This window comes from Sphaeramia orbicularis, chromosome 16, assembly GCF_902148855.1.
Source record: "Sphaeramia orbicularis chromosome 16, fSphaOr1.1, whole genome shotgun sequence".
NCBI classification, from domain to species: Eukaryota; Metazoa; Chordata; class Actinopteri; order Kurtiformes; family Apogonidae; genus Sphaeramia; species Sphaeramia orbicularis.
The window spans coordinates 39,320,413-39,344,600 of NC_043972.1; the positions used below are offsets into that span (position 1 = coordinate 39,320,413).

General features: G+C 36.7%; 1 protein-coding gene across 3 annotated transcripts; it reads right to left on the minus strand.

The window, feature by feature from the left end:
* Nucleotides 1–95: 95 nt before the first annotated feature.
* inpp5b (inositol polyphosphate-5-phosphatase B) lies at nt 96–22,766 on the minus strand. Of its 3 annotated transcripts, none has more exons than XM_030157192.1 (23): nt 22,449–22,766; nt 19,500–19,585; nt 19,098–19,195; nt 18,982–19,011; nt 18,775–18,885; nt 16,530–16,676; nt 12,428–12,518; nt 9,940–10,110; nt 7,059–7,160; nt 6,701–6,815; nt 5,743–5,859; nt 5,001–5,215; nt 4,785–4,896; nt 3,875–3,984; nt 3,116–3,251; nt 2,767–2,877; nt 2,414–2,579; nt 1,933–2,168; nt 1,657–1,764; nt 1,336–1,420; nt 968–1,095; nt 760–871; nt 96–524 (listed from the first exon to the last, which is right to left on the minus strand). In XM_030157192.1, exons 1-23 carry the CDS (start codon nt 22,503–22,505, stop codon nt 415–417), a joined length of 2,754 nt encoding a protein of 917 aa, XP_030013052.1. In that variant the 5' UTR covers nt 22,506–22,766; the 3' UTR covers nt 96–414. The 3 variants fall into 3 exon arrangements, with proteins under 3 accessions (XP_030013052.1, XP_030013053.1, XP_030013054.1); XM_030157193.1 differs by having other exon boundaries at nt 5,001–5,188; nt 22,449–22,765; XM_030157194.1 differs by lacking the exons at nt 18,982–19,011; nt 19,098–19,195; nt 19,500–19,585; nt 22,449–22,766 and adding an exon at nt 15,045–15,093 and having other exon boundaries at nt 18,775–18,889.
* Between the last annotated feature and the right edge of the window lie 1,422 nt (nt 22,767–24,188).

Consider the following 24,188-nt stretch of genomic DNA (forward strand, 5'->3'; position numbering starts at 1 on the left):
TATGAATAACTAAATACAGAAATGAAATATGACAAAGATATTCATTCATTAAAACCAAAATTCAGTTTTTAAGTTAAATAACACCAGTAGGCACGTTCTTTTTTCATCTCTTTTATATATCAAAACAATATGTTGAGATCAGAAACATTAAAAATACAAATTATTTCTTTAAATAAAATATACATACAATAAAAACTGTTAGCTTTCTACAGATGCTCAGTGATATACATTCAAATCTGTGCATCAGCTCACAAACATTAATATCAAACAAATTGAACTAGATAAGACTTTTCACTTAATTATACCATCTATATAAAGAACCATCAAGAAATGTAAGAAAATTATACTTTATTTAAAATACTGGACTTTAGTGTTCAACTTCAGCATGACACACAACAAGGAGAAGTCCCTCATCTAAGCGGAGCCATGGATCAGGAAATGCTGAAAGAATTCCTGAGTCTTCCTTTTTTCCGCCAGATCTTGCTTCGTGGGTGACTTCAGGAGCAAGGATGCAAAGATAGTGACTAAAAAATTAAAAACAACAAAACAGTTGTTTACTTTGCATACTGTAAACAAAGAATTGTTTTCTTTCTGCCCTAAATGTACCATTTTAAAGGCTTTTAAAGTTTTTTGTTTTTTTTTAAACATCTCTTGGTTAATGTGACTTGAATCATTCAGTTACTCTATTTCTTGCTTTTATCAACATAACTTAAGCATGAAGAAACAACTACTAACACAAGTCTGCTTTTTGTTTCTTACCCAAAATGTTGACATCTAATCGATTATGGGCAGAATTCTTCAGTAGCTCACGGAGAAAGGCAGCTAAATAGTTGAACACATTTTGATGGCACTGAGGTAGCATGGAAATTACCTAAAAATGAAAGAGTTCAATATTACATCCGGAAAGCTAAAGATGAACATTTGCAAGCAAAAATACCTGAACTATATCACTGCTGCCAACACTCACCTTCTCACACTGACTGGCATTAGAGCAGCATTCTAGGCACTGCTGGTACAAAGAGTAGGGAACAACAGGCTCTGGGAGGGCATCTAGAAAGAGAAGCAAGGCTTCTGCCACTGAGTGGTTACTTCCTGCTGTAAGCCAAAAGAGTTAAGGACTCATTTCCATCTTTAACACGCAATGAATATTCAGCAACGCAACACAAAATAATTTAGCGCAATTGTGTAATGCAAAGTGAGAAAGTTCACTATCTGCTTAAGCTTTTCATTTTAGTGTGCTGGGTTGCAATTCCACAACTCCACAAAACATGTCACTGTATAATTTATTGACATTTTAACAGTTGCTTTATTCACATATACATGTAGATAGGATACGAAGAGAATCGGGTATGCCAGTGTCAAGGCAATCCCTTATTTCTGCAAATTCACTCCTGAGACCAGGCTGCTGGAAAATGTCCTCCTATAAAGACAGAGCAATAATTAATGAGCATCATCATTAAAGAACACATACTAAACAACTGCAGTTCAACACTGAGACTAACCAAATGTTTAGTTTTCCTTAAATGACAGATGTGACTTTATTAAATAGTAAATTAATATTTAAGGGCTTTCAAAATCAGGATTAATTCAACCAGTTCTAATAAGTGACTTAAAGCAAGTGTGACTGGCAGGCACAACAATCAAGTTGTCACTAACCTGTTTGATTGCATTGCGGAACAAGTGATCCACCATCATCCACAGTTCTTTAGGGATGTCAAGAGGCTTTTCAGTGTTTGTTGCATTCTCTTCTTTGGACATGTCCGCCTGTTGTCGAGAGCAAAAAGAGTGAAGACATCTAAATGGACTCAATTGTGTTTAACTAGAAAAGTGCAAAGCAGTAAAAGAAAACTCCTAAAAAAATTGTAATCTTGACAGGTACTTTGTGGCCTTTGAGAAGCAGCTCAAACTGAGTGTGCACCCAGCAGTACTAACCAGCTCACGGAGTACCTCCTGTGGCATGTCCTGGACGGGCTCCCTCAACTGACACAATGAATGAATAGAGCTGCCATAGCAGCTGGGCAGGTAGTTTCCTGTCACAGAGATGAAGTAGTCCTTGCCACGCTCCAGGTGGAGCACCAAGATGTCTTCGATTTCCTGCTTGCCAGAGTTCAGGTCAGGAGCTGTTGTGCGGTTCACAAAAACCTCAAGGTCAATATCCACGGAGCCACCTAGATGTTGAGACACAAAAAGCAGAAAAATGACCAAAAATGTTTTCTTTTCACAACTGATGCCCGCTGCTTCCCTAAGTTTACACAGCGGAGGGGTGAAGTTTTTGAGGCCTCTGAATTTGGCTCAACACAACACAGGATTTATTGAACAAACTGAAATCTAGAGCAAATGGTCGGTCAATGATGCTTTAGTGAAATGATACTCATGACTCCTGGATCAAACTTCAACTGTGTGTGCTACTCACCCTGAGCAATGAAACCTTTGGGGGGGTTGGCTGTGAGCCATGGCTTGCAGTATGTGGGCTCATTTGGCTTCTGGATAAACTCGAACTGGCACGGGACCTGCCCGTCGTTGAAGAGGCTCAGTGTTTCTGCCTGGTGCTGCATGAACTTAACATCCTTGAAGTGGAACTGAAATAACCAGGAGGAATTCATGTAGCAAAAGCCAACTCAGTATCATGTAAATATATATCCTTTAAATATTTGCATCTAAGAACTTGTAACAGTTGTTAAATCATTAAAAGGAATACAATGACAAAGCAATGTATTGTGCAGAAAGGTATAATAGTGCGGTACTGGATGTAGGGGGAAACTTTACCTCTCGTTTTGACAAGGTCACAGATGGAATACACTCATTCTCCATTTTGTCTATATTGCGTACAATCTCTTCAAAGGTCTTCTTATAGGCCTCAGGATTTACTCTCTTGATCTGCAATGTACATTGTACATAATTAATCTTTTATGCTGACAATAATCCTTTGCATGTAACAAGATATATATAGAGTCTTAGCAAAAACTCAAGGAGCTTTCACAGAGTGGATAAGGTCAAACCTCAATGCACTTGGCATGGGAATGTGAATCGGCTGCATTTCTTTCCACCTAAAAATTGTACGAGGCTTGCTGCATCCTTTCAAAACATAAAACAGATTAAGATGCTGATTCATTACCCCAATGATGAGCAGGGAGCTGACTGGTTTGTGGTCACTGGTCTTCAGAGCCATGTGACTCTGATAATGTTGCTGTGTGATGTTCTTCCCTTTCCACAGGATGCGGTCACACCACGCTGGCACACGACACTTTTCACTGAAAGCAGGGGAGGCGACTCATTTTGATTTGCAAGCATTTTTCACAATTTCACAATTCAATGTAAGAAAAGAGGAAACCTTGAAAAGAAGATCCTGACAATGAGACCCATTTTTATGCAGAAATAAAACTTAACGCTGTAGGTCAACTAATGTTTTATAGAGTTTGTAAAGTTTGTAAATATTTCATTTTAAATACTTGTGTCGCAGTGTTAATAGACTCTAAACGTCTACAAAGTCACACAGGTAAGATGTTTCTCCTTGAGTCAGACGAATGACTCTGCATCACATTACAACCTTAAACCTGATATTTCTTTCATGACGACAGAAACGAAGCATGTTTGTTTTTTTTCAGTCGTCAAGAGGCACCAGTGTGTCCATGAAAGGACGTTTGTTTTCAGCCTAGAACCTGACTACAAATCTTTATGAAGCAGATTAAACAGACGGAAGAGAACTAAAAATGAAACCCCTTTACAGCAGTTGGATTGCATTATGTCAATTGCACATTATAGATCAGTCAGGAATTATGCTTCCTATAATGTGGAACATTATAGCAATGATAAAAAAAGACCTCTAACTACATTTTCATTCTATTTTTGTAGCTGAGCATACATATGGGATTACCTTGTATCCCACATGTCAGAACCAGTGTCGTATTTGTAGGTGGGTTGAAAATCGATCTCTCCCTCCACAAAGCCGACAAACACAGCTTCTTCATCGATCTGCCTCTTGAGCTAAAAGCAGAAGCAGGCTGGTTAATATCATGACAAGTAGAAAACAAAACAACACGACTGTTCAGCATGACTAGCATGATTTAAAACTTGTTTTAAATGGGGACAAAACACGACTCATGTTGTTTTCAAATGAACCGTTGAACCTGGAATCAGTCAGTGATATCAGTCTGTGTCTCACTACAGATATTTCTATATCAAGTGATGGCTCTCTCCTTTATACCTCATTCAGCAGTAAGTAAAAGACTGAAACTAAAGGGGAAGCATTTGCCTTTCCTGAACTACAGTAATATGATACATACGCATGCATCTTCTCTGGAATTTTAAAGCCCTCACTCATCATTGTTTGTTGTAGGCTCATGTTGAAGGGTTTATCTTATTCACATACACAACATAAATGTTGCTATTTTCTTTTTTATAAGTCTATTTTAAACTGGCTTCATTAAATGTTCAAAGGTACATTTGCCACTAAAGTATAAACAGTTACAACCTTCAGCCTGTCCCTCAGAAAACATTCCTATCAATGTTTCAGTTGGCTTGGAATGAACTCCAAAATGAGCTGAAACTTAAGCAGCTGGTCTCATTAAGCATATGGAAAGTGATTTTAACTGACTCATACAAACATTTGGCATTGTATGACAGAAAATATGCATTTGTTTTGGATTTGTATTTATGAATATATGGCTGCAGCATTGTCTGAAACCTATTAATTGTGCAAATCCTTTATCTAAATGAGTCTTTCCTGAACTTATTTGTCTGGAAGAACTGATTAACAGAATTGATTAATATGCAGCTAAGAATACCTGATCATAACTGTGCAGTGACTCAAAGTCCTTCTTGCTGATTAAGTCCTTCACGTTGTCAGCATCAAGGTCACTGATTCTGTAGTTGAGGTCTCCAATCCATAGAACCACACTGGTCAAAGTACAGAGACACAGAGATATCTATACACTGAACGTATTGTAAAGGAGTGATTAAATCGGGATGAATCACTCTTTCACTTAATAATAAATTCATACTCGTGTTTCATGATAGTGAGAGGAGGCTGTGTAGGGTCGAGCTGGCGAAACTGGAGACGGCTGCAAATATCTTTGTAGTCTTGATTACGTCTCTCGTATTCCTCGATGTGGGCAGCCAGATGGGAGTTGACCACGCAGATATCAGAGTTGTGGAAGTGAAAACGGATTGCAACGGCACCCTTGTTTCCCTGCGAAATCAAAGAGTGAGGAGGAGATTAAAATGAAGGTAGATATCAGAAAAGTAAGTTGTATGCTGACTCATGCAGATAATATGCAATTATAGTTCTTTTGTTTGACAGCAGTCAGGTAATATATACAGCAGGTTGTTTTAATATGTGGTACATTTCAGATGTTACTTGATGAGGAACATGAACCGCTCTCTAATTAGGAAAGGATGGAACAATGTTCCATCCTGATGGTCATCATTCAGCCATCTGCTCTACACTGCAGGGACTGCTGAATAAGCATGAGCACATACAAAGACCAAACTATCTGATTCTGCCTCACTGCATGAGGAGTGAAGATTGAGCTGCTGAATTGTGCTACATGGGTGAATAAGATGAAAAGAAAAAAGACACCAGACAAGTCAAATGTCAATGCTGTTTTACATGCATTTACCATTAGAGGTTCCTACTAAAACAATAACATGTTTTAATGCAATAGAAATTTCATATAATATAGTTTATGAATATTAAACCTCTTATTTACTTTCTTATCCCTGCATGAAAGAAACTGTCCTCACCATCCTTCCCATGATTCCAGTGCCCACGGTTTCAGCTTCTATATCAGATATGAACTCCGCATGCTCCTTCTTCACATAGAAAAGTAGCATGATGCCCACCAAACGCACCAACTTCACCTGTAGCAAAAGTAGTTTACAAACATCCACTCAATTAGTCAAGGAAAAAGACAAAGAGCATCTCACAGTAATTATCCTGAAGTTTAACAAAAAGTGATATTTCATGGACGGTCATAGGAACATAATCAGTATCAGTACAGTAATTAATTAGTAATCACTATATGTACAATTGACATGATTCAAGCTCAAAAGTATGATTTGTTTTGTTTTTGTGGTTGTTGAGATAATGAGTTTTCAGACAGGGAACCTAGTCCTCAACCCATGTGCTCCTGTGCTTCTTTGAAGTAATACAAACAGATAGTAAGCAAAAACTCTGATAATATACAACTATATGTTATAAAACTGTATTGTAATTTGAAAAAAAATACATGTGACTTCTATCAGTTGACTGAGGAGTCAAGAATGCTTTAGTCAAAGTACTGAGAATGAATGAAGAAGTGGCACAATATACTGGCGATATGTCTACAGACACATGTATAAGCCCAAAAGTGAGAAGAAAATGGCTCTGCTAAAAGGAAGCTAATAAGTTAGACTCATTAACTTTCATCTGTTTCCCCTTTCATACAGTGTTAAGAGGAACTAAGAAAAGATAAAACTTAGAAGTGAGTCCTGACTAAGCACACAGGACTAACATCTGTTTGTACTGATATCTAATCTATGCAAATTCTATAACACAATATTCAAAGACACCTGAAAAATATTGCAAAGCATAATTTACTTCTAGTTTCCATCTTAAATACAACACAGGAGGCACCAGTCTTGAATACCAACAAGTATTAAAGGCCAACACCAAAGTAAGAATAATAAGATTCAAGAAAGAAAAACCCAAACACGTCCTTACTAAGGCATACTTGGCATCTGGATGCAGCCCCTTGGACACAGCTCTTGTCCATTCCAACTCTTTGGGGGTGTCGCTGAAGAAGAAAGCCTCTTTGCTGAGGTCAAGCTCTTGGAAACTAGAAAGAAGGAGAGCTGACAATAACTTCTTTGGAGTTTAAAACCCATTTTGGACAACTTGTGCTATTAACAAAAATGTATATTACAGAAAGTGTAAACTGAACACAGGCATGATAAGTGGATGCAAGATTGCTGAAATGTTCTCATACGTAAAACAAGATAAGTGCCCATAAACAACCCTCAGCAGTAAATGTCTATGCAGAGGACTGCAATGCCATTCTTTGCAGGATGGATGGACTTACCCCACACAATAAATGTCAGGAGGGTTGAGAGTGCAGCTCAGCCATGGATGGAGGCTTTCCTTCGGTGTCTGTCCGTTTACATTGTATGTGCCAAGGAAAAAGCTAAAAAAAAAAAAAAAAAAAAAAGCACAGTGGTGATGAATACATACACACACAGAGAACAGAGTGGGGTACAGTCAGCACAATATAAATTTGACTATCCTGTGATGAGTGTGAGTGTCTTTCATAAAATCTTCCTTTTTCTGGGATTCTAATTCATATCTTAAGGGGATTAGAGCAGTGACGTGGTGACCTGAGTTTGTATAAAGCTAATGTTGCAGCACACCTTTTGTCTACAGCTCCAACTTTATTTTATGTAGGTTGGATGCTCCGTGACTGCTCTTTTATAGCAGTGTCCTAATTCACATTTATAAACACACCTTGGTGCTGCTAAGTTTGCAATAATCACCATCCATTCTAAGGGGCACCTCAACAATAGGACCAACAAATTGCCAATAATCCCTCAGGTTTGTACTGAAAAAGCTTCTTTCTTTCATCTGCTGGCCTAACTCTGTGACCTCTAGACAATTGCTTACCAGCAGAATCACAATGCTTTTTTGCGCTATTCTGTGCTGATTGGCATCACGTTTTACAAGACTCCTCTATTGGTACAATCACTGGCCAAGTAGAAAGACACAGAAGCTCTTATTATACAAAATTCTATGGTTGCTGCTTCCTTCAGCATTTTAGCTTATCCGCACATGAGCATAAATATCCTGTACATTCTCCGCATTGTAATATGAGCTGAAAGCAAATAGATGATGCACATGTGACCTTTCAATCTGCCAACTCATGTTTATAGTATTCATGATATAGGCTAGAGTGTGTCCTACAAATAGGATAACTACATACAGTATGTGTGTCAACATTATTGATGAGGTATTTGAAGATTCACACAGTGCATATCAGTGACCTTTGGTAGGCGGCCTGGAAAGATCAAGCAAGGACAACATCGTTCCCTGAGTACTTTGAGCAAAACACCAAGGAGTGTTTTTTATGGAAACTTGTACGCCCCCGAGAAACCTAGTGCAAACACATTCTAACTCACACCTACAGACAATTCAGAGCTCCCAATTAGCCTAAACTGTGTCTCAGGTGTGGGTGGTTTAATCACAGAACCCATGGGAAACCTGGAACAACATAATGTAAATTCAACACAGAAAGAATCTGGGCTAAAAGAGGAATGCAGCAATGGAGTTCAAAGAAAATGCATCAGCCACTGCCACATATGAAGTTTCATGATATTTCCATTTTCACTTTCTACACAAAACACATGATATATTTAGGGTAAAAAGCATATGACCCAATGCATGTGTGTATCACAAATAGGGTTCTTTTAACTTTTATTCCTCCTTTGATTCCCATATTAGTTTTTGCTGAAACTGTAGGGCTCAGATTCACCAGCAGGGGGCAGTGTGGGCCATAAGTGACCATGGTGCTATATTTACTACAGCTTATTTTTAACTCATCTGATGAAACAGAAAGCCTTCAAAAATGGATGAGCCTCTAATTTCTCCACTAAAGAAGACTTGAAATGAGGCTCTTGATCCGGTGCTACATCAGACACACCAACTGGGTTGACACATTTCTAGACAATGGCTGAGACAGTGGTGCTTAAATTAGCACAAACCTAGGTACACAGATATGCAAACCCACAGATGTTGACTCATTCTTTTTACATAACATTTCTTGGATTAAAAATACGCTCGCAGGTACACTGTGGGCACACGATGTTCCTATTTATACCGTCTTTCCAATAAAGTTTCACAAGGTGCTTTAGATGTGTCACAGGGAAAGAGAGTACTGCTCAACATGATTGAGTGATCTGAAATGTTCTGCCTCCTAAATTTAAAGGTTTGGGTGTCAATTCTAGATGCAAAGACAGGGTTATGAATATCACAGCTTTTCCTGGCTGTAAACATGGCATCATCCTTATCCTAGTACTGTGCCTTCTAGTCATTCAAGCAAACTTCTTTTTTTTTTTTTTTTTTTTTTTAAATGTGAACATGTTTCAGGAATTCTAATAACAATATGATGTGAAAAACAACCATCACAATAACACGATATGGTAATTGATTTTAGTGAAACTTTATCAAAACAAACTGACATAAAATCAGCCAAAACATGACAAAGTTACAGGGATAGTAGATTTACAGATAATCTTGTCGTCTCCCACAGCTACAGACAGTATCATTTGTTGGAAGGAAGATGAGATCAGTGTGATAAAAAGTTGGTTTGGCATGCCTCAAGAGAGTTTAAAAGCCTCGTTTCTACATGAGTAAAGTAATATTTATTGCTAGAAAAAAATTTTTTCATGCTGACATCAAGTAGTTTTAAGGAGAGCTGGAGGTGGCACGAAATCTGACGGAAATGGCCGCCTTGTAATTCTCCTTGCCAGAAAAACCCTGTGTATCTGCAGCTCTTGTGATGCTTATCACAAACAGCTTTAGAGAGAGTTACTATAACGCACTGATAAGAGCCTCATAAAGAGACTATGAAATAGGTTTACTGCAGCATTGAAGTAGACGTTACATATTGTGATTTCTGCTTGCCTTAATCCAAGTAAAACAACTGTCTCAATCATTGCAACAAAATACATCAATGAGGCCTATAACCCTCTTCTAGATTAGATTAGTGAGTGAGACAATCATAGCCCCACCTACAACTTCAACACATTACTGCTTCTATAGAACAAAGCATCATGTTTTATTTGATTTATTGACACTCATGTGAGATTTGACTGCATTAATACCAGCTAGATGAATCTCTAATCAACCGAATACATTTTCTTTTCTAAAACGACATTCAAAACTGACAGCAAATGCAACAATAAATATCATACCTGAAGTTTTCCAGGTATGTGTAAAGGTCTTCATTCTTCAGCAGCTCACACCTGATGAGGTTGTCTCGCAGGCCAAACTGAGGCATGGCCAGCATCTGCGCTTTGTTCGATGTGGTGTGGCTGGAGGAGCGCACCAGGTCATCCCTGTCCTCACGACTAGAGATGCCCTGACTGCACAGGACAATAGAAAAAAAGAAACAGTGAGGCATGGTGACAGGCAGAGACGGACCAAGATACAAACGGGATCATTACATCAATCTGGAGCGTTTTTCCTATCCTGAGATGAATGTTCAGTTGCAAATCACACTCAGGATACACTCTGTCCGACCTGCCTCTACTAAAAGCTAGAAATAAAATTACGGCTTGTGCACTCGCTCTGGTCCAAGAGCTTAATGCACAGTAGATCAACACAGACGATGCAGTAATGTTCTATTTCTATGTGGTCAATACAGAATGAGGCTGAGTAGAGAGGAAGAAATACAATATGGTTCCCCCTGTAGCCTTCCAGGAATATGCTGTAACTCAACTCCATCTCAAAGTATGTCCTTTTATTCTAAGAGTTAAACAGTTCTTCTAAATAAAAACCAACATATCTGCATTTTAGATAAACAATATGCATTTCAAAACATGACCTACGTCCTCAAGCATCCAGTTAAGTATGCTGCAGCATTCTTACTCCTATTCTATTTATTAATCACCTGTTAAGTCTCCCACTGTATTGTTACTTGGGGGACTTGTATGTTTCAGGTGTTGGGAAACCTCGAATTACTACCCTGAGGGATGGGTATTTCAAACAAAATGCTACTCCGTGTTCACCAGGTCCCACTAAATCATTCTTCAAAGATCAGGACTGAAGAATAATCAGATAAAGTACTTGCTGTTTTTATGAAGAAAAATTGAAAATTGATCATGATGACTAATCCCTATTGTAGGCCAAACACTCAAATTGCACTTCACGTTGCCACAAAGAAGCTTCAATTTCTAAAACCTGAATATTTCACACACCTAATCAATCTGCCAGCACAGAAAAAAGACATTTATCAGTTTCAAAATGGGCATCCAAGAATAATATCGCCAATCCTGCATCCGATCCAACCAAAAAAGAAATATCTCCCCTTCTCTCCTCCCTTTATGACATTAAATGTGTTTATGCAGAACATTACATCTTAGTGAAGCTGACATTTGACCTGGCATGTAATCACTTTTTCAATTTTTTCCTATTACACATTTGTTTGTTGAAATTAGATGATGAGTTCTTACGTGCTGTGAGATCACACAGATTCAAAATTAGTTTAATCTCGAGTCTGAGTGAACGTTTGTGCCAAATTTAAAGAAATACCTTCGAAGTATCCATGAGGAATCGTGTTCATGAGAATGGGACTGACAGACATCCTGAACATAACTGCTGTGGGTAAAATACACAAATGACATTTACAAACAGACATTTCTGACTACATTTATGCTAAAATTTTTCCTCCCAAAAAGCTCTCAACCATAACTACGCAACTGTCTTAAAAACATATCTGACACTGTGTACACATAATGAACAACCTCATGCTTTGTACTCTCTACTTCCACATATTACAAGCCATTATTTGCATACTGGCTCTGTACAAGTTATATAAAGGTCCAGTGTGAGAATAGCTCAGTTACTGTGAGATATACTTCGCACTCCTGCACATGTTTTAGTATTCTTAACCAGCTAAGTAGCTTAAAAAAGCAATGAAACAGAAAGAATACTGTTGCATGGTTTGCAGTCTGCAAGTGCTCACATTCTTTATCTGTGGATCCATCTGCGGTTCAACGCAAGTCAGCATAAATATCAAGCTGTTCTATCAGGCCTGACTCTTCTGTCAAAGTGTTCCTGACATATTGCCTAAATGTGAGGGGACCAGATACACAGATGAGCCGAAAACACAATGACTCCAGCCAGAGTTGTCACTAGTGATGATGTACGAAAACAACAGAGTAATTAAAATCTGCATGACTGAACCATATGTGCATGTATAGCTTCATAGCATTCATTATGCATTGTGTGCATGTTTCCAGTTTAAGTCAAGTGTAATTTTCGAAAGAGCTATTTTTATACTTTTACTTGTGTAATACTAGAGGTGTACTTGCTAAAGCACATGGCTCCACCAAAGCCCCACAGTCCTGTAATTCAATCAAACAGCCTTTCTCACAATGTTAGGAGAAAAATTCCTGGATCCGCCCCTTATGTTGGAGCAGCTCCAAACATTAATGGGTTCCTCCTCAGCCCAGCCTGACCATTCCATCACATTTCAATGAGATTGGTACAATAGTTTTTGCCTAATCATGCTGATAGACAAACAAACCAACAGCCAGACATGAATAAAAACATAACCTTCATGGTGCCATGAATAGAGTAACTGTATTTTTACTTCTTTTGTTTCTACTACAGTCTAAAAACATAGTGTAAAGACTTACTTTTGATACTTCCACATGTGAATAAATAAAATCACCTTACCTCTCTGGGTTTGAATGTGCTCTGGACTTCACTGGATCACTGTTGGAACCTTTTTCCTTTTCAAATGATCCCTTTTTGTCTAATGATTTCTCTGTTGGAAAGAGCAGGACAGATACAATTAAATACTTAATTAAGGTATATTTACAACTATTGTTGGAGTACAGGTTTCCAGTCATAGAGTATCTTAAAAGCTGCTACGAGTAGTTGAGCTCCTTCTAATAAGGCAGGACTCATAACAAAAGTGTTTTAAGGCAATGTGAAATAATACTGAAAATAAGTTAATGCACAGGTAAATTACTGAAGTGCTACGTCAGGGTACCATTGACATGGTCAGTTGACTGAAGCTTTCCTTTGCAGCTGGTTACAGTTAGTGCATTCTAAGTAGCTGCATTTAATGGCCAAGTGTGAAGTATGAGACAGCATGGCCCCTGTTTCTTGCAGCTTGGCAGTAAACACAGCTGGCTTCTCTTGAGAGGGAAGATTTCTTAAGCAGGAAATTAAAACTCTATGGGCAATGTTACCAGTGTAATTGACCGAAAACACTGTTTAATTACCTAAAAGACATACGGTAGATGATAGATTCTCAGATATAATCAAGGAGAATGTTCCACATCTGGACTGTAATTACTGATGGTCGTCAGAGATGTGTTATTTAAGTGACACAGCACCTGTAACACTGTAATTTTCCTTTGGCAGTAATGACGGACTCACTTACACTCTATTTAACTGGCCTCCATGTTCACGACCTTTCATTACAGCTCAATTTGAAAGACTGAAAGTCCCTTTAGTTTACAGTATTATCAACACAAATAAACATTAACACAACTACGGACATTAAGCAGTTTCCCCAGTCACAATAATAAACAAGCAAAATAATGTTCATAATCTGGTGATTTTATGTCAGTACTTATCAACTGCATGTTACAGGTATGCATTTCTATTACTGACTCATTGTTCTCTTTGTACTTCCTCTAACACTATACTAAGAAAATGGTAAACTGGTTGTGGTTTGTACTAATATCTTCTAAGAAAAGGTCAGCATCTCACAAACGCAGACACTGCTCACTTCATTTTGTTTAAGCTAAGCAAGGTAGAACTACAGAACCTATAAGTATTATGTGACATTTCATTTAAAAGCATTACCATGTTGTCTGAGTAAACAACAATGAGACTGTACTTTGCTTGACTGAGAAACCTGAGAGCAAACTGTGAAATTCCTTTGGAACATTAAGATTCAGATCACCATCTCTAAAAACAAACAACTGGATACTCTTTTTCATAATTAACTTATAAAAAAATAATCAAAGCTATTTAGTACTAACAATATCAGCAACTTTTGTTTGTAGATACTTGACACTGCTACTTTGAGAGGGGAACCAAAAGTCAAAAACAGATTATAAAACAAAATATATGCGGTATTACATTAATATTACCCCATAATAAAATGACTTTACTGCTTCCTCCTTTACTATAACTATACAACTGTTTAAAGAACTTATTTAATGGTTTATACACCCCACTTCTAAATATTACACACTGCGAGCTGGCAGGGACTTTATGAGTCACACAGAGGTCCTATATGAAAGTAGCTCAGTTACTACAAGACATATTTCACATTCCTGCACATGCTTTAGTATTTATAACCAGCTAATGAGCTTAAACTTATCCAGTCACCACACACATTGTTGCATAAAACCTGCAACTTCATAAACCACTATATACCTGTGTATCCATCTGCAGCTCACCATAAGTCAAAATAAGTGTCAGGTTGTTTCATCTGATCTCAGTCTCTTCCGTGTTAAGAACTGTGGCAACTTTTTTACTACTTATGCACAAAGTTCATCATTGCACAATTTCCGTCCAACTGTAGGTAGAGGGAAATTATTTGAGACGAGCTTTGTTGAGACCTAATAAACAGGTTTAAAAACACAAAATCACTTCCTTTAGACTTAAGGAAACAGTTGGATCTAAATAACATTGAGTTTTCTTCTCCGAGGAGGGCAGAGTAAACAGAGATAAACATAAATCACTTTTATCTCTAACAAGCCATCGAAGCAAACTCTGGAGACAAACTATTTCAAAGCTAGCAGGCTAATGTTAGCTAAAATGACGCTAGGAATGGGTGGAAGTTCGGATAATAAAGCAACCACGAATTAAAATAAACAGGCTAAACAGCGTTTCAATGAATGGCACAGTTCCGTATGACACAACACGTTATCGCAGCACAAACCTCCACAACAGGTGTGTCGTTTTCTGTCTCATAGCGACCACTAACATCACGGAGATTAGCTTAGGGAGGCTAGCATTAACCCATTAACAACCTACCTATCAACCTGACCCAGCTTCGACTTAGCAAAACACTACGGCGGTACATATCATTAAGGCTACAACATTACTATAATCCTATTTAGATTTAAGGAGGTTGTTTGTTTTACCTGGTGAATACTGGCCCTCTAGCTAATTTAGCGTACTTATTAGGCTAGTTAATGTTAGCTTACTTGACAGCTACACCTGCCTAACATTAGCTAGCGGCTAGCAAAGGAGGGCAGACTATCACACAGGCAGCATTCCTTCTATCACAATAAATATCAAACAACGAAGGGATATTTTCTCATACCAGAGTCTCTCATCACCCCAGACATCTCCCTGCACCGCTCCCACGCATTCTGTGGGCAAGTGCAATGTCCAGTGAGTGTGTGAGACCTGCCTGTGTTAATGTTGTAGTGGGAGGAGTTTACAGTTCCCTGCTGCAGAAAACACAAGCAACCAACAGCACAACTACTGTAAGCAGGAGAAACTACAAACCTGCAATTATGTAACATGCATTCTAATCTAGGTGGGACAAACAGAATGATGCATGACATCTATGTTAAATGTGCCTTAAAATGTAGGTTAATCATAACAGATACATAATGCAAACAAAATGTAGAAAAATGGCAGTATGATCTGTACTAAAAGTAATTGAATTTTTCTAATTTTTCTAATTTTTACCCTGCCCCCCAAAGGGGAGGCAAGGGGTGATGTTTTTGTTTTGGTTTGTTTGTTTGTTTGTTTGTTTGTTAACACTGTAGCAGCAAAACTATTGGTTGAATTCATACCAAATTTAGTTCATAGACTGCCAGTGACCCAGAATAGATGTTATTACATTTTGGGAATAATAGGTCAAAGTTCAAATTTTTTATGATTTTTTTTTTTTTCCCATTTTTTACTTATAATGGGCAAAATTTCAAATGTCTGTAGCAGCAAAACTATTGAAACAATTGGTTGAATTCATACCAAATTGGGTTTATAGATTGCCAGTGACACAGAACAGATCTCATTACATTTTGGGAACAGTAGGTCAAAGTTAAAATTTTTTATGAATTTTTTAAAATCTTTTTTGTTCCTGTTAAACTTATAATGGGTGAAATTTCACATGTCTGTAGCAGAAATACTATTGGTTGAATTCATACCAAATTGGGTTTATAGATTGTCAGTGGCACAGAATAGATGTGGTTACATTTTGGGAAAAGCAGGTCAAAGTTTAAATTTTTAATGAATTAAAAAAATAAATAAATAAATTCCTGTTTACTTATAATGGGCGAAATTTCACACGTCTATAAAAACATCAATTTTGTTTCAATTTACTTCAAACTTCTCACATATATAGAGGCAATGGACATGCTGATATCACTACACACATAGACATGATGACATCAGCTGGATTGATGCCAAAATAAGCTACAATATGTGCGAGAGGTGGGGTTTGTTGTGCCTGGCACCACTTGTTTATGATAGATTTTTGATATTCAATGACTGTCTTTTCAGTTATGGGTATAAAAAAAGTTACTACAGAACTACCCTCTTTCCACACATGGCTCTCCTCTAGGTCTAAGCAAATGAATATCTCATACACAGGCTGATTCAGCAGTGGTTGTACAACATCCTCATGTTATATGCAGATTTTTATCTTTGCCCCTATGAAGCAACACTAGGAGGAGAGCATACACTAAAAATAACTGTTTTATCCACTAAATGGAGGTTTGCAAGTCTAAAATTATGTTGGGTATATTCACAAAGTCCCTAGATGAAAACTTGTACAATTAGAAACAGGACAACAAACCTGATTTCCGGTGCTGGTTGAGTTGAGTGAGTTTCGAGCCAAGGGGTGCCAGGGAATGTTTGATGTTTCCCTTGCCTCCTTTGGTGGATTTGTGGTATTTCTCGATCCAGTCAAACTTGGGCACCGATGACGGAGACTTGCAGACATCTGAGGGGAGATAAAAAGATTTAAAAAACAAAAAACCCTGATCTGAACAGAAGCAAGAATGAACCCAAGAAGCAGCATTGCATCAAGAACTCACTTTTCTATACTTACCTGTACCATTTTTCACACTCCTCCTCTTAACTACAACAGGTGCTACGTTATTTAACCTTTCCATCACTGTAATCCCTCACCAGATCCTTTTGTTGCTCGCCTTAGAGCATGTCAAAAAGTTATATCCGGTCCATTTTTATATGGTCTTCTCACTGCGTTAAAGAGTGAGTCAGTAACGCAGTGACACATTCCTGACAAAGTACACTGTATGGCAGCCTTTCAGTAGTCCATTCCAGACAGTCACCAAGAAGAAGAAAGTACAAAGAAAAAGGTTTCAGTGGAAAGGAACACTTCTTTAAAACACTGCTGTCATCTTGTCCTTTCACAAAATGTTTGCTGTGAAAGAGACAAACTACCACACACTATCCAAACTCCGCCCCTTTTGACACTATCTGCATGTTGAGGAAATTTCTGTCACTGTGTGGTATCTACATATGAAGTCACACCAAGATTTTCCATACTGAGTATAATTAATATGGTCCACAGCACCAACAAGACCCACTTGTGTTTCTACTAAATCTAGCTTTATAGGGAAAATGTGTTAAAAGTGGATTGATATTTTAATGTTTTCTACATGTTTCCTCAAGACAAGTGTAGTGTTTGACTGGTTCGACAGGTTTCCTTCAGAGTGGTAAGACAGATAACTTACATTTTTTCAGACGTAGAAAATGATGATGCTTGTTCTGTTTGAATGAGCATTTGGTATTACATAATAGGTTTTCCTTATTATTATAAGATGCACCACCCATTTCAAGTGAATGTAAAATCCACACGAAGAACATCAAAACTAACTGAGGCCTTTTACCACATCTGATGGTTGAATTCATCGATAGTGGTTTTATCTTTTTATAAACAGATATGATAATAGTGACAGTTTTTTTAATACTTAAAACTTTCCCACATTTGGATACTCAACATCTTCCACAATATTTGAGAAAATGCTGCATTATATTTTGAATACAGTTTCTATGTTCTTACCTCCTTTGTCATCTCTATTGAACTGAACCAGTGAAGCAGCAAAGTGTCTTTCAAGATACTGAACATATTACTTAACTTACAGGTTATATAAGCTGTGGAATCCCTCATATAAAGTTCATTTTGACTGGAGGTCTGGTAAGAAGAAACATGTTGCTGCTTTATGTAAACCTCTGTAGAGGTGTGAGAGTTATGGATATCACTAGTATGGTCTATTTGCACAATGTCACTGTCTCTTTACAATCTTTTTTTATGTTTCTTCTGTGTATTTAGTGTGTTTTATGTGTGAACTTCTTTTCTATTTTAAACTATTGCTGCCATTTTTAACAGGACTCCCACCCAGAAGAGAACTTGCAATTTAAAGAGGCTTTCCTGGATTAAAAAAAAGAAAAAAAAAAGAAAAGTGGTTCCACAACAAACCCCACCCCTCGCATGTATTGTAGCTATTTTGGCATGGATCCAGCTGATGTCATCATGTCTATGCATGTGGTGATGTCAGCATATTAATTGCCTCTATATATGTGGCAAGTTTAAAGTAAATTGAAACAAAATTGATGTTTTTATAAACATTTGAAGTGTTGCCCATTATAAGTGAATGGGGGTAAAAAAGGATGTAAAAAAATTCATAAAAAATTTAAACTTTAACCTACTTTTCCCAACATATAATGACATGTATCCTGGATCACTGGCAATCTATCAACCAAATTTGGTATGAATTCAACAAATAGTTTTGCTGCTACAGACATTTGAAATTTTGCCCATTTCTAAGTGAATGGGAAAAAAAGATTAAAAAAATTCATAATATGTTTTAACTTTGACCTACTTTTCCCAAAATGCAATGAGATCTATTCTGGGTCACTGGCAATCTATAAACCCAATTTGGTAGGAATTCAACCAATAGTTTTGCTGCTAGAGTGTTAACAAACAAAGAAACAAACCAAAAACAACACCCCTTGCCTCCCCTTTGGGGGGCCGGGTAATAAATCAAGCCACTGAAATGTGAGGCTGAACCTACCACTCCACGCCCTGTTGACCTCACTGAGGAAAAGGCGTGAGTGGGACCCAAAGGGCAGTCTGAGCTCTAATTCGTAGTCCTCGTAGCTTATTCTCACTCTGGTATCTGCACCTACAAATACACAGAGAAAAAATGAAACAATGTGAAATTGGTTTCAATTAAATAGTGCATCATGATTAAGTGTTACTGTAAATGAGGGCAACTCACCTACAGCTGCAAGTTCCTCAGGGGAGGAGACTGAAAAGGTGCAACATGAGGAATATTAGTATTGGGGTTTTTAAGACACCAACCTGGGATTTTCTGTTCATACAGGAGCTTCTTACCCTCCACAACAGCAAAGTCAGTAGAGATGGGAATAATGTCCTCCAGTGATACGTCATCAGCAGTGATGGCCATCCTTCGATGTATATAAATAAAGATTCTACAACACATAACCATAAAAGGTAAGTGTGTGTCAGATTAAAACAGAACTGAAAAATAAAATACAGCCTGACACAATATCCTGTCGTACACACTACTCCTGTGAGGTTCATATGTGACACATCAGTTGTTTTAGAGTTTCAGAGCAGTTGTTGCAACTCTGTGGTCACTTTTTGGATCGCAGAGGTAGGGTTGTAACCCTGGATTGTGTAATGTTGTCACTCCCATCACTTTTCTTTTAAAAAAAGCACTGTCGGCCTATAATTAACGTACATAAAATACAAACAAAGTCATCGAGAACTCACGCAGATTCGGATTCTTTTGCAGACTCCACCAAACCCAGCAGTCTGCTCTCTGTTGTATTGTCAAGAAGGACATCACATTGGACAGCATGTTGGTAGTTTAGTTAAGAAAATAATGGAAATATACACAAAATATGATATTATAGGCAATACCTTTTAAAGTACCTTATCATTATGCAGTGCTGGAAGTCAGTTGCCTCCATTTGCTCAAGCATTGTATTTAACAACTGAGATAAGATAAGATAAGATAAGATAAGATAAGATAAGATAAGATAAGATAAGATAAGATAAGATAAGATAAGATAAGATAAGATAAGACTTTATTGATGCCCAGTTGGGAAATTCAGTTTGTGACAGCAGCTTAATAATAGAGGGAAGCACAAAAAAAGGATAAAACACAACAGCAAAGGGCAAAAATAAAACTATAAAACTACATATACTATATACATTAAACTATGAACACAATAAAACACAATAAATATACATACCAGCTAACGTATCATACAAGTGAGGGCAGGGCATCTTACATAAAATAAAATGTAAAATACCAAGTCAATTTGAGATATTTAACTCAGGCTATATGTCTGTCTTCTAACAATTACAGAAGAATAAAGGAGAATATAATAGTTACACTGCACTTGCAACTTATTTATACATTGCATTTTATCAAGTTAAAAAATACAGACCTTCCCTGTTTATTAATGAAATGCTTATTTTCTCAGTCATTAAATTTTTAGCAAATATCAGAAAATGGTGACAAATGTCTATCACTGTTTGCCAAGATGACACCTTCAAATCATTTGCTCCATGATCCAAATATATTCAGTTATTGCCTTAGAAAAGTGAAAACCACGGAATATTCACAGTTATGAAGCTGGAATATTCTATTCTATTCTATTCTATTCTATTCTATTCTATTCTATTCTTAGTCAAATCACCTATTTAATTTGATTGATTGATTGATTGATGCATATATTTCAAATATGAATGTTAAAACAGAAGAAAAATAAATAAAAAAAACATTTAAGCATAAGATATATAATACATATAATACATATTCGTAAGGGAGTGAGAAGAAGCATAACTAATAAAATCCCATCCCTTTCTCCTTAAATGATTAACCCTTTCATGCACGAATTATGAGAACCTTAATCAAATTTTTTTTCCTGTGTTTTTATTCGTCTTTAGGTATGAAAAAAAACAATGCGATTGAAAATTTTCTTCTGAAAAATAAGTAAAAATAAATAAATAAATAAATAATTAAAAAAACAAAACAAAAACAAAACATTAAAAAATATAATAATTAAAAAAAAAAAAAAATTCTTATGAGCGTATTTTTCATGAAGTTGCAAAAATGTCCACCCAGCTGGCCACCACACATTTAATTTTTGACGCACAGAAACATGTATTTACTGATAAATTGTGTGAAAACTATGGGGTGGGCTTGTGATTCTGGGGGTTTATGCTCTGGAGAGATCTACATAATGTTACCAATTCATACCAGAAAAGATATGTAGTGTCTTAAAACTTTAATAAAGATATGTGTCAAAAAAAAAAAAAAAAAAAAAAAAAAAGAAAAGAACAACAAAATCCATGAATATACAAGAGAACAGCTGTAGAATAGCTGTCCACTGTAGTGACCACTATGCATGAAAGGGTTAATAACAAAAATAATCTTCCTAGTCTAAACATATCTATACTATAACGTACCTGATTCTTATTATTAAATAACTTTGTTTCTGGTTTTATATTAATATAATCAAGTGATCAGATTTGCTGCACTTTCATTAAATACTTCACGACTGTTAGATGAATCGATGAATCACTGCAGCTCTAACATCATGGCAGAGATTAAGAGGCAACATTAAATCCTTTATGTGAAATAATCAGCAATAATTAATCGATATTAACCCTTTCATGCATAAGTCACTCCAGTGGACAGTTCTTCTCCAGCTGTTCTCTTGTATATTAATGGGTTTAGTTGTTTTAGTTCCATATCAGCCAACACAGTGGACACTTACGCATCATCTCATATCCTGACATTCATACCATTACTATAACTTTGCTGTTCTTGATAAACCTGACCTGCACTAACATGTTTGAGTGTAAATCAATTGTTATTTGTTAGACAAGAAGGTTTTTTTTTTTTTTTTTTGCACATTATCTCGATGAAGTGAGGAATTAATAGCATTAGAATATGTTAAAATGTGAGACGACATCAGATTAGCAGCATTAAACATGTTTTTATTTCATTGTTTTCATATCCTTCTCTGATATTGGGTTTTAAACACATGTTTCTTTACTTCAAAAATTAAATGCATGGATATTTTTGTAACTCCACAGAAAAAAAAAACTCGATCGCATTGTTTTTTTTTCATGCCTAAGGAGGAATAAAAACACTGAAGAAAAAAATCTTGACTAAGGTTCTCACAATTAATGCATGAAAGGGTTAAATTACATGTCTTTCTGAATCAATAAATCAAAAAGCAATTGATAATAAAATTGAAAATCTTAGTATAAAACAGTAAATGGAGTAAAATCAACTTCAATTCTTCATAAGGATACAAGTTACTGTTAATATTTGTGAACATTTTAGTGCATATTTTAATGTAAACAGTAAGTGTGCAGCTGGTTGAACACACACGCCATCTAGTGGACTGAAACTCTTACTACACGCCTTGGATCATAAACTTTGGAGGTCGCACCGTCCAAACCTGTTCTTGATCTGAAAACTACATATTTAAATCCGTTTTAAATGTGTTTATGTCCCAGTGTGTGACCTTAGAGTCTGTTTTTAACCCTGGTCAGACGGTGACAGATGTGTCCGGCCTCGGTCTGGGATCTAGTCTTAGTCAGCAGAACACAGATAAAATCCGGGTTAAACTTGGAAACAAACACAATCCTTCACCTGAAACATTTCCAACCCTACCCACGCGTGTCTGCAAAGGATACTATGATGCAGTTCTCTTCCCTCTGCAAAGTTTCTTGAATTGCGACGGACTGATCCATAGTCTAGTCTGATGTGTGACAGCTCGTCCCACGCGTCCGGACTAAAATATCCCGAGTTAGATCCAGTCTGAAGTGACAGTCATCATGCGTGGACCACAGCCGGAGGACAGACCCTGCAGGAGCACCGTGGGATCCCACATTATTCCCTTTCGATCCAGATGTTGTTCTCTTCTTCTCTCTCTCTTTCTCTCTCTCTCTCTTTTTTCTTGTGGCCCAGCCCGACCCAGTCTGCCACGCACTGATTCAGAATCCGTGACGTCACATCTGGGCTGTCACACCGGGTCGGTCTGGACTGGATTAGGCCGCAGGGGCAAGATCCACATGAGATTATGTCCTGCAGTGTACTACAGTGAGACGTGTCCAATGTCACTTACACTGACACTTCCAGTCAGACTCATCCACTCATGTGTATTTGTGTTTGGGGGTTCATTGTGTCCTTTTGGTGAATATTTGCCATTACAGTAGGCAAAAAGTAGGGGGCAACATACACCTAAAAAAAAAAAAAAAATGACACTGGTCTTCAAGTAAAATGGCTCTAGAACAGGGGTGTCAAACTCATTTTAGTTCAGGGGCCATATTCAACCAAATTTGATCGGAAGTGGGCCAAACCAGTGAAATAATAACATAATAATATATACATAATGTCATCTCCAAACTTTTCTCTATGTTTACAGGTGAAAAAAGTAAAATTACATTTTGAAAATGTTTACATCTACAGACTATCCTTTCAAACAATGTGATATCAAAAACTGATTTTTTTTTTTTTTTTTAATTTTAACACTATTATGCTTTAGTTTATCATTTACACATGTACATTATAACTTACAGATCACAGTAGATCTACAAATACACAAAACATTTAGTAACAGGTGGAATATTATTAACCCTTTCATGCACAAATTATGAGAACCTTAATCAAAATTTTTTCCTGAGTGTTTTTATTCCTCTTTAGGCATGAAAACAACAATACGATTGAAAATTTTCTTCTGAAAAATAAATAAAAAAAATAAAATAAAAATAATTTTAAAAATTTAAAAAATATATAAGATAATTATGAAAAAAAAAAGAAAAAAAATTCTGATGAACCTATTTTTCATGAAGTTGCAAAAATGTCCACTCAGCTGAACACCATATGTTTAATTTTTGACGCACAGAAACATGTATTTACTGATAAATTGTGTGAAAACTATGGGGAGGGCTTGTGTTTCTGGGGGTTTATGCTCAGGAGAGATCTACATAATGTTACCAGTTCATTTCAGAAAAGATATGTAGTGTCTTAAAACTTTAATAAAGATATGTGTAAAAAAACAAACAAACAAACAAACAAAAAACAACAACGAAAAGAACAACAAAATCCATGAATATACAAGAGAACAGCTGTAGAATAGCTGTACACTGTAGTGACCACTATGCATGAAAGGGTTAAAATTGCATGTACTTCTCTTAAGACATTTCAGGTTGTTCATATTTGTTCAGGTTATTCAGATTTTTTTCACAAAATTATACTTTGTTTTACTCTAAATACATGAAAACATTTACATTTACGAAGAGAAAAATTAGGATGTCATGTCGGCTATTGGACTTTGTCTGTCTTGTCTGTTTTGTTTGTCATTTCCTGTTTTATTTTGTTAAGTTTCCCTCATGTGTCTTGTCTGTTGTCTTTACTTCCTCTCCCTGATTGTG